Here is an 11129-nt window from a genome sequence, read left to right on the forward strand (position 1 = left end):
CTTTTCCAGGTGCATAGTGCAAGCTGTTAGTGGATCTACCATTCTGGGGTAGGCCCTCTTCTCACAGCTCCACTAGGTGATGCCCCAGTAAGGACTGTGGGGGGGGGCTCTGACCCCACATTTCCCTTCTGCACTGCCGTAGCAGTCCTCACTGCCCATGAGCGCCCCGTCCCTGAAGTAAACTTTTGCCTGGGCATCCAGGTATTTCCATACATCTTCTGAAATCTAGGCGGAGGTTCCCAAACCTCAATTCTTGACTTCTGTGCACCCACAGGCTCAACACCACACAGAAGCTGCCAAGACTTGGGGCTTCCACCCTCTGAAGCAACAGCCCAAGCTTTACCTTGGCCCCTTTTAGTCATGACTGGAGTGGCTGGGACATAGGGCACCAAGTCCCTAGACTGCACACAGCACAGTGACTCTGGGCATGAACCACAAAACCATTTTCTCATAGGCCTTCAGGCCTGTGATGGGAGGGGCTGCCATGAAGACCTCTGACATGCCCTGGAGACATTTTCCCCATCGTCTTGGGGATTGACATTCAGCTCTTTGCTACTTATGCAAATTTCTGCATTCACCTTCAATTTCCCCTCAGAAAATGTGTTTTTCTTTTCTATCACATTGTCATGCTGCAAACTTTCCAAACTTTTATGCTCTGCTTCCCTTATAAAACTGAATGCCTCTAACAGCATCCAAGTCACCTCTTGAATGCTTTGCTGCTTAGAAATTTCTTCTGCCAGATACCCTCAATCATCTCTCTCAAGTTCAAAGTTCCACAAATCTCTAGGGCAGAGGCAAAATGTCACCAGTCTCTTTGCTAAAACATAACAAGAGTCACCTCTGCTCCAGTTCCCAACAAGTTCCTCATCTCCATCTGAGACCACCTCAGCCTGGACCTTAATGTCCCTATTTCCATCAGGCTTTTGGTCAAAGCCATTCAACAAGTCTCAAGGAAGTTCCAGACTTTCCCATGTTTTCCTGTCTTCTTCTGAGCCCTTCAAACTATTCGAACCTCTGTCTGTTATCCAGTTCCAAAGTTGCTTCCACATTTTCGGGTATCTTTTCAGCAACATACCACTCCTGGTACCAATTTACTGTATTAGTCTGTTTTTACGCTGCTGATAAAGACATACCTGAGACTGGGCAATTTACAAAAGAAAGAGGTTTAATTGGACTTAAGTTCCATGTGGCTAGAATATCTTATGTGAATGGTAGCAGGCAAAAAGAGCTTGTGCAGGAAAACACCCCCTTACAATAACCATCAGATCTCATGAGACTTACTCACTTTCACGAGAACAGCAAGGGAAAGACTTGCCCCCATAATTCAATTACCTCCCACCGGGTCCTTCCCACAACGTGGGAATTCAAGATGACATTTGGGTAGGGACACAGCCAAACCACATCAATGCCTCTATAAATCCACCAGGAACACTTCTGGAAAATGTTGAACACCTCCAAGGCCCCACAAAACCCTCCTCTACCCACATCTTCATGGCAAGGAGCTACCATGGATCCCCCTCCGAGTGTGCCCAGACCAGTTACAGGACTGGCTACAACGGAAGGCAACTGAGAGACACAGAGCAAGAGCTGCCCTCCCACCAAAGCCACACGCCACAGAAAGAACTCATTCTTCATAAGGAAACTGAAGCTAGTGGAAAAGGGACAGACGGTAGCTGCCAAAAACCTGGCTGAAGTCCACAACATCCCATCCCCTCATCTCAGACTCACACGGGTGCTCGCTACACCATCACACTGTTTATTTTTCAGAGAACTCCACACACACTAAGATTCACTCGTTTATTTGTCTGTCTCTCCCTTCCAGAATAAGAATTCCATGAGGCCAGGGGTTTTGTGTGTCTGTCTATTCACCGCAGAATCTCAGAGATTCTTCTCCAGTAGACACTGAATACATATCTGTTGAATGAATGAATGAATAAATGTGTCCCCAGATGTTTCTCATTTAAGTGAAAATTATCAAACTGACCATATTTTTATAAGTTTAGTTAAAGATGTGACCATCTTACTTCATTACATCTCCATTAAGACAGTTTGGTATTTCAGTTACAGGTGTATGACTGGGAGTTCAATTCTTCTCTGTGATAAGCACAAATGACTCAGGCTACCATTCAATATTCATTTTACAGATATATGAAGCTTGTCTACTCACATTCAAAGGTTTTCGTTAATTCGTCTTTTATCTAAATCAGTCAAGTCTTTTCTCATAAATGAGAAATATTAAGTAAGTGGCAGCTCTCAAGAAATAAAAAAGTGACTAGCAGAAATAATCTGCAACTTCTGTGAATAAGCTTTTTCTCAGTGTCTAAAATAACAAACACCATTTATGGACCAAAGACTAGGTGTCATGAGTTTTAGAAATTGGTACCCAGTCCGCTGTTACATGTACCATTATCCCAATGGCAAAGATACACAGAAAGCCAAGGCTCAGAGGCAGTAAGCCATAGGTTCAAGGCCTCTTGCTGATGACAAAACCGGAATCTGAACCCACGTCGGGCTTACATTTACACATACATGTATACAAATGTACATATATACAGCTTAGATTCAATGAAATACAGTAATCTAGTGATGGAACAAATTATTTCTAATAAATGTTATAAAATATAAATGCCTCTCTGAATCCTTTAGAAAATTAATTTTGCCATGAAGTACAAAAAGGAAAGAGATAAAACTTAAGTATGAACAAAGTTATAGGAGGCTGCAAACATTTGGTAATATGCACTGTCTTTTTTTGGGGGGGGGTACCAAATTTCTTTATTTGAAGGAATGGTACAAATCAAAGAATTTAAGTGGATGTTTTGGTACAACTTATAGAAAAGGTAAAGGAAACCCCAACATGCATGCAGTGCCTTGGTGACCAGGGAAGTCACCCCATGGCTACGGGGAAATTAGCCTGAGGCTTAGCTTTCATTATCACTGTCTCCCAGGGTGTGCTTGTCAAAGAGATACTATGCCAAGTCGGATTCGGGTGCTCCCATCTTGCGCAAGTTGGTCACATGGTCACCCAATTCTTTGATGGCTTTCACCTGCTCATTCAGGTAATGTGTCTCAATGAAGTCACACAAATGGGGGTCATTTTTGTCAGTGGCCAGTTTGTGCAGTTCCAGTAGTGACCGATTCACATTTTTTTCCAAATGTAAACTCCATCGCATTCAGCCCGCTCTCCCAGTCGTCATAGTCTGGTTTCTCCACATCCTGAAGGAAGATTCGGCCACCTCCTTGGTTCTGCAGCTTCACCAGTTTCTCGGCGTGTTCCCTTTCCTCATGAGATTGGTGAAGAAAGTATTTGGCAAAGTTCTTCAAAGCCACATCATCGCGGTCAAAGTAGTAAGACATGGACAGGTAAACGTAGGAAGCCTAGAGTTACAGGTTGATGTGGCGGTTGACGGCGGCCTCTGAGTCCTGGTGGTAGTTCTGGCGCACCTGCGAGGTGGACACAGTCGTCATGGCGGAGGCTAAGGACAGGCGGCGGTGCTGGAGCGGCGGCGGCGGCCTTCGGGCGGTCCCAGGGTGCCGTGAGGAAGTGAGGGCTGGCTGGCTATGGGCGGCCGGCAGGGATGGGGGACGAGCGCCGGGTTCCGTCCAAGCACTGTTGAAGCAGGAAACCCTGACTACTCTCGGCGAAGAACGTCTGCACTGTCTTTAAAAATCATTTCTCCTTATTGAGGCATTAAGCCATACTGTTTATGATGTGAAGAGCTGTTGGCATCTTTCCTGCCCATAACCATGACCATCACTTACTCATCTTTTTATGCATCCAGGTGCATGAAAAGGCAGTAAGTACATTTTTTAAGAAAATAGCATCAAAAGCAGATTTTAAATCTACCTATTTTTCTTCTGTTTGTTTTCTCCAACAGTTAAGGAAAGTAATGGTAATTTCTCATTCCAAACCAAAGACAATTACGCTGCTTTCTAAGGGCACAGCTGTAAGTCTCTACAAGATCGGGGAAGGCTAGGACATTTCGGAAAAGCACTCTCAGTAAAGTTGATGCTTGAATGGGCGGCTGGAAATGCATCGATGTTCAGGGTCTCTTTGCACGGCCTCTAAACGTGCTCGCGTCATATGCCCACACTGTGTCTATCCCCTCCCCAGTGACATGGTCTGGAGTCCAGTGTGGGAAGGGAAACCGGCAAGCAATGACTCGTGCATCATCGTCAAGTTCAAGTTCAAGTTTCTTCTCCAACTGCAGCATCTGTGGGGAGTAACAGCTATTATTTTAGTGAGCAGTGAGTCAGAGGAAATGATCCCAAAATTTCTTCTGTACTTAAGAGTCCCTGAAAATACCTGAGCAAAAATTACTACTTGTTAAAAAGAGCACTCTGGGACACAAACACATGAACAAACAATCCACTAAAATACAGAAGATACACTGACAGCAGTTGTAAGAACATCTTCTAGTATTAATTATAAAATGTGCCATTTTTAGCAGATGTCTATCATAGATTTATAGTTTTCTCAATAAAATCAAGATGTGGCAGCAATTATAAGCAGCAGCAGTTTTAAATAATTTAGTTCAACACTTCAATATACCTTGTCTCCTATATTTAAGACATTATTTTTCCACAATTTTAAAGAGATGGGGGTCTTGCTATGTTGTCCAGGCTGGTCTCAAACTCCTGGGCTCAAGCAATCCGCCCACCTCAGCCTCCCAAAGTGCTGGGATTACAGGCATAAGCCACTGCGCCTACATTTTTCCACATTTTTAACATCTCTGAAATCAGGACACATCACACAACACTGTCTTAGAATTATAATTAGCAATTTTTTTTGTTTCTCAATAGCAATGGTGCATCCTAAAATCAAGATCTACAGTCAATGAAACGTAGTATAGTTAGACCATGAAAAAACATACACAATTCTACCAACTGGAAATACCATGAAATATTTCATAATTTTTTAAAATGTACCCATAATGTACTAATAATGGATTTCTTAAGAGTTAGCCTAACTTATACCACTGTTGTACCATTCTGTTGTCAATCTACCAACAAAGAAAAGAGCTTTTACTATTCGCTAAAAGTACTGATATTTTAATTACATCAACAAATTAACAACTACTTAAAAATTTATCTGCAGGTCCTAAAAATATATTACCACCTTCACATCCTAAAAATACTTTTTTTCTACTTTCTTCTTTTAACTTGTTATTTTGGGATAATTTCAAACTTCCAGAAAAGTTGCAATAACAGAACAAAGAAGAACAAAGAACTCCTGTATACCTATACCCAAGTTCAATAACTTTTTTTTTTTTTTTTTTTTTTGAGACAAGGTCCATCACCCAGGCTGGACTGCATTGGTGCGATCTTGGCTCAATGCAACCTCCGCCTCCTGGACTCAAACCATCCTCCCACCTCAACCTCCTAATTTTGTAGAGATGGGGTTTTGCCATGTTGCCTGGGCTGGTCCTCAACTCATGAGCTCAAGCCATCTGCCCGCCTCAGCCTGTCGAAGTGTTGGGACTACAGGCGTGAGCCACTGCACCTGGCCTATGGGTTTACCAATTTTCAACATTTTGTCACATTTGTTCTCTTCCTCTCTCTTTGAACATTTTTTTTCTAAACCATTGGAGAAAAGGTTGCATACAATATGCTCCTTTACTCCCTTAATACTTTAGTGTGTATTTTCTAAGAAAAATATTTTCATACATAATCCCAGCACAGTTATCTTCAGGAAATTTAACATTGTATTCCAATATAATAATTCCAAATAACACTGCAATTCTGTCATTGTCCCAGTAATGTTCTGTATAACGTTTCCCAAAGGTATGATCCTGTCCAGGATCACTTTTGCGTTTAGCCATAGCATTCCTTTGGTCTCCTTAGAGGGAAAACAGCTCCTCAGTCTTTCTTCGGTTCTGTGACAATAACATTCTTCAGTTATTGGACCAAGCAGCCCTGGCGGTGGGTCCTCTGATGTATGCTCATGAGCAGTGCAGTGTGTGGTCTTTGGCAACACCCCACCTGTGAGGCTGTGAACTTAGCAGGGCTCCAGACACCCAGGAGGCCCTTCTGCTCTTGATGATGGCATCAGTCACACAGTGAAGGTGGAATCCGGTGTCTCCACTGTGCAGTTGCTATTTTTCCTTTTATAATGAGTAGTTTGTGAGGAGATGCTTCGGGTTGATGTGAATCCTGTTACTCATCAGACAGTCCCCACACTTGGAGTAGCACTCACGGACAATTCTGGCCTGAATCAATCTGCTAATTCTGTCCTTTCTTCTAGACGTACAGTTGGCACTCTACCATAAGGCAGGGCTTTCCCCTCACCTGCTCTGCCTCTCTCTCTTCTTGTCTACCAATCTGCTGTAAGGACAAACACCTATATTCTTATTTCATTTGATAGGTTATAATCCATTACTGTCCTTGTGTATTCGAATGCTCGAATTGTCCTAATTTGGCCACTGGGAGGCTCTTGCCGCTGGCTTCTCTGTCCTTTGGACACGCTGTTATCAAATACTGTGAGCACTTCCTTACATTCTGGCTCAATAAAATGTTCCTGGCTTTTGTATCTTCCTTCCACAGCCCTGATTCAGCCTTTTTCTCAAAGATTCCTGATTCCTCTTAGTGAGAGGTGATACTTAGAAAACAAGATCTAAGCAAAAATTACTCCTCTAAAAAAACCAGATTAAATCAAGACGAAATTGATAGGGCTTCTATGATGGTTTTAGTCCTGACCTAAATCTTATACAAGTGCTTAGAAAAACTCTTCTACACGACCTATGGCTGGAATGAGCCAAATTCTAATTGTTCATCAGAATCAATGCCAAGATAACACAGAATAAATTCTATTAAGGATGGAGGAATTTCTATTCTTTCAATAGCCAGTATAGGATTAAAAAAAAAAAAAGTTGTGTTCCTTGAGGGAAAAATTAAATAAGCAAAGAATGAAACAATATGTGTTTTTCCAAAATATCAGAGATTTCTTATGGTAATTTTGTTCATAAAAAAGATAATTGTAAACTTATTCATGATGCTATTATTCTTTTCTCTTTTATAGTTTCTTTTATTTCCAAATGATTGTCATATGCTAAGTCAAGATAAACCTAAAAATGAAAGGAGCTATTTCCATCATAAGAAATTAACTGACTAAATTACACATAAATATGCAACGAATCTGGTGCTTGATATCATACACAAAGAGAAGCCGTGATGTGTCATGTCTGCCTAATGGAATTCAAAATTATTCATACAATTATAGGTTTCAAAGTGACATGAACTCATCCTATTCTAATTATGTCTACAAAATTTTAAACATAGTTCTCAAAGGTATAAGATAACCTAGCCCTGCCATACACACACACCCCGCCCCCTAGGAACCCCGGTTTCACTGGACCACCAGGGTAACTCACTCCTGGCACTTCCTCCTCCCCAGGCTCCCCTCTCCAAGTCCTACTGGTTGCTCCTCATTTCCCAGACCTCTAATGCCAGGGTCCAGAGCTCAGGTCTTCAACGGCTCATCCTCGTGCTCCCCAGGGAATCTCAGCTACTCCCAGGCTTCACGTGTGCTGATACCCAACAAACGTACATCTCCAGCCTGTTCTCTGGCCCAAACCCCAGACTCCTTCTCACCCACCACTGCCAGCCTGATGTCATGCACACCCAAACATCACATGCACATGCTGACTTTCCCAGTCAGCTCCGCTTGCACCTTCCCCAGCATAGTTCAAGGCAACCCCAAGCATGTGGCAGGATGGCCCAGTGGTCTAAGGTGCTAGACACAAGCTTCCACTTCCCAAGGCAACTCCAAACTTCCAGTAACTTGGGCCAACACCCTGGGGCTACCTGTGACCCCGCCTTTGTCTCTCTCCCCATGTTAGATCTGCCAGCTAGTCCTGTGGATTCTACCTTCACAATGCACACAGAATTTGATGCTTCTCACCAGTTACTCCATGGCCTGGACATCTGCAAGAGTTTATAACCTGTCTCCCAGCTTGTACCCACCCCTGCCTCCACATGGCAGCCTGTGACCCTTCTCCAGCCCAGCCAGCCCTGCATGCATTCCTCTCTGCTCACTCAAGGCTTCTGTCCTTCCAAGGGCTGGTGTCCTTCCCATCCTGCTTCCTCTCTGACCTCCCCACGCACACTCACGCCATACCTGCCTGCTTGCCCCACTGCCCCCCACCCTGTCCGAGGCGCTTTTCCCTGCAAGCCCCCTCCCTAACCTCAAAGGTCACCTTTGCAGGGATCCTGTCCCTGCCCCACCTCGCCCTTGCTTTGCTTTGCTCCACAGCACTTTTGCTTCTGCTGTATGATGCATCTTCTACAGGCGTCTCATGTAGTATCTGCTCTCCCCACTAGCATATGAGCACCTGGGGCAGGCGTGTTTTCTCTCGTACTCATTGAAATATTCCAAGTGATTAGAACAGGGCTTGCTATAGTGGCCACACTTGTCAAATGAACGAGGGAAGGAAGGAAGAAAAAGTTATTCAGCTACGAGTTATTTTTCTTTATTAGAACATAATGATAATATTTTTGTTCATCAATTCATAACAGCCAAGCATGGTGGCTCATGCCTGTAATCCCAACACTTTGGGAGTCTGCAGCAGGAGGAATGCTTGAGCCCAGGAGTTCAAGACCAGCCTGGGCAACATAGTGAGACTCCATCCCTACAAAAACTAAAACAATTAGCCGGACATGGTGGCACATGCCTGTATTCCCAGTGACTTGGCAGGCTGAGACAGGTGATCGCTTGAGTCCAGGAGGCTGGGGCTGCAGTGAGCCAAGATCACACATGACTGCACTACAGCCTGGGCAACAGAGTGAGACTCTGTCTCAAAAAAAAAAGAAAAAAAATTCAGAACAGAATTTGTAACTAAAATTAAATTAGTCATTCTTTGAAGTTATGAAAGTAGATAGCTTTCTGGGAAAAGTATAAATACTGGGTATACTCAGACCACATTCATTCATTCAATGACCGTTTACCAAGCAATGCCTGTGCCAGTGCTGCAGTGCTGGAGGCCTGGGCCAGCTGGAAGAGGACAGGCCTGCTCCCTACCCCCGAGCTGATGGTGCAGTGCACACAGCAAGCACTGTCGAAGCCTTCAGACAAAGAAATGCACAATAACCCGTCTAAGGACAGGGCAACAAGATACTATGTGAGTGCAAAGCAGGCCACTGGAGCTCGCCTCATTGGCATCAAGGACTGCCTTGCAGAGGCCGGGCGTGGTGCCTCACGCCTGTAATCCCAGTACTTTGGGAGGCCGAGGCGGGCAGATCATGAGGTCAGGAGATCGAGACCATCCTGGCTAACATGGTGAAACCCTGTCTCTACTAAAAAAATGCAAAAAATTAGCTGGACGTGCTGGCAGGTGCCTGTAGTCCCAGCTACTCGGGAGGCGGAGGCAGGAGAATGGCGTGAACCTGGGAGGCGGAGCTTGCAGTGAGCTGAGATGCGCCACTGCACTCAAGCCTGGGTGACAGAGTGAGACTCTGCTGTCTCGAAAAAAAAAAAAAATTGCCTTGCAGAGGAAAAGACAGCTGGCCCATAAGTTGTCAGTGCTATTCACCAACGAAGTCCAGAGCCAGGGAGACCACAGTCAGAGGGAAGGACACAGCCCCAGGCTCTGGGAAGAGCAGCAATGGTGAGGTCCAAGGGGCCAAGAGAAGGACGGAGGACTGGTACAGAGAGCTGAGGGCAGCATGGCCCAGAGGAAGCTGGAAGGGAGCAAGGGCCACTGCACACCAGCCTCAGGGCCACAGTGTTTGGACCTTATCCCTAAAAACAGCAAGAAGTCACAGAAGGGTTTTCACGAGAACAAGATTGGTCTGCTCTGCACTTTGAAAAGATGCTCTTGGTGCATAAGCTCATGTTAAACGTGGATGTTTACAACCCCAGGACTGGCTTGACCAGATCCAAATGGGATTCCTGCTCCTTTTCAGTTAGATACATAATTGTGTGGAACTGCTACAGCACCTCTGATTTTGAGCTATAACTGCACAGAGCTGTTAGGGATCATCAGTCTGGTATCAGAAACAGGGGTGAGGGTTTACAGTCCCAGGGATTCCTGGCTCTGGACCTCCCCAAGGCTCCCCTGGCTCACTGAGTATCTATCTGGGCATCAGCTGCCATGGGAACATCTCATGGCATGCTGGCTTTGTGGAGTCACCCAGCCGCAGCTGGCCGTGGTTCACAGCACACGCCCCGCCCCTCATGGCCTCTGCTGAGACACAGTTTAATGAAGGTTGAAAGTGGGGCCCTCCACACACAAAACTCCGCCTTCCAAACCAACAGAAGTCATCCCAGCCTCCGCACCCCTGACCGACCCACCAGCATGGAGACGGCGAGCTGGCCAAATCTCTGTTATGACAGGGAACGTGGACACTTTGTGTCTTTCAGCTGCTCCTCGTTTTCCTGGGGAATAGTGAAATGCTACATGTTCCTTATTTCAGATTTCTCTACATACAGAAGAATGGACATTAATCACAAAAGTATTCATAAATAATAAGACTCTTATTTCCCCTGACTGAACGGCTCCAAAAAGTGAGTCAGTCTACTTCAAACATGGTAAGAAGCACCCGGAGTCGGCTCCACAGGTCCTGGAGTGACGATGACTACCAAAGGCCACTGCTGCCCCCCGCTGGGACAAGTAACCCTGGTTTCATCATCCTGCCTCTCCACACAGCACGGAATTTCCAGTAAATGCTAACATTCTATCTTTATAAAGCACAGATTCAAATTAAAGCTACTTGTCTCCAAAAAGCGAACACATTCCATTTTAGAAGTAAAGCCCAAACGTCACAGGTAATAAATCACCATCAAAATTACATATCAATCTATGATCCCAATCAGTTTTCTTAAAAATGACCAGGGAGTGTGCCCTTCTACCTCATTTCACTTCTATAAGAAAAGGCTGGATACCAAAGTTTGGTCTTAATTTTAGGCATAATGAGAATTATAAATGTACAGGATACTGTCACTTTCAAGAATATTTTACAAGACTGGGCACAACGGCTCACACCTGTAATCCTAGTACTTGGGGAGGCCGAGGCAGGCAGATCACTTGAGGTCAGGAATTCAAGACTAGCCTGGCCAATATGGCAAAACCCCACCTCTACTAAAAATAAAAAAATTAGCTGGGCATGGTGGCAAGTGCCTGTAGTCCCAACTACTC

The 11129-nt window shown here is 44.7% G+C and overlaps 1 protein-coding gene and 1 pseudogene across 2 annotated transcripts in view; both read right to left on the bottom strand.

Annotated features, from left to right (window-relative positions):
• Window positions 1-1977: 1977 nt before the first annotated feature.
• FAM173B (family with sequence similarity 173, member B) overlaps window positions 1978-11129 on the bottom strand; it is a 36719-nt gene continuing 27567 nt past the window's right edge. Inside the window, exons 5-6 of the mRNA XM_011978051.1 lie at window positions 3654-4211; window positions 1978-2743 (exon numbers count right to left, since the gene is read on the bottom strand). Coding sequence (XP_011833441.1) covers window positions 4041-4211 — 171 coding nt within the window. The 3' untranslated portion in view covers window positions 1978-2743; window positions 3654-4040. The remainder of the gene's footprint in view (window positions 2744-3653; window positions 4212-11129) is intronic.
• On the bottom strand, window positions 2766-4034 carry LOC105538255 (annotated as a pseudogene). Its single transcript, XR_001005870.1, has 2 exons — window positions 3957-4034; window positions 2766-3629 (listed from the first exon to the last, which is right to left on the bottom strand). The product of XR_001005870.1 is annotated as a ferritin heavy chain pseudogene (transcript).

Source organism: Mandrillus leucophaeus, unplaced genomic scaffold (genome assembly GCF_000951045.1).
Source record: "Mandrillus leucophaeus isolate KB7577 unplaced genomic scaffold, Mleu.le_1.0 Scaffold188, whole genome shotgun sequence".
Classification (NCBI taxonomy): domain Eukaryota; kingdom Metazoa; phylum Chordata; class Mammalia; order Primates; family Cercopithecidae; genus Mandrillus; species Mandrillus leucophaeus.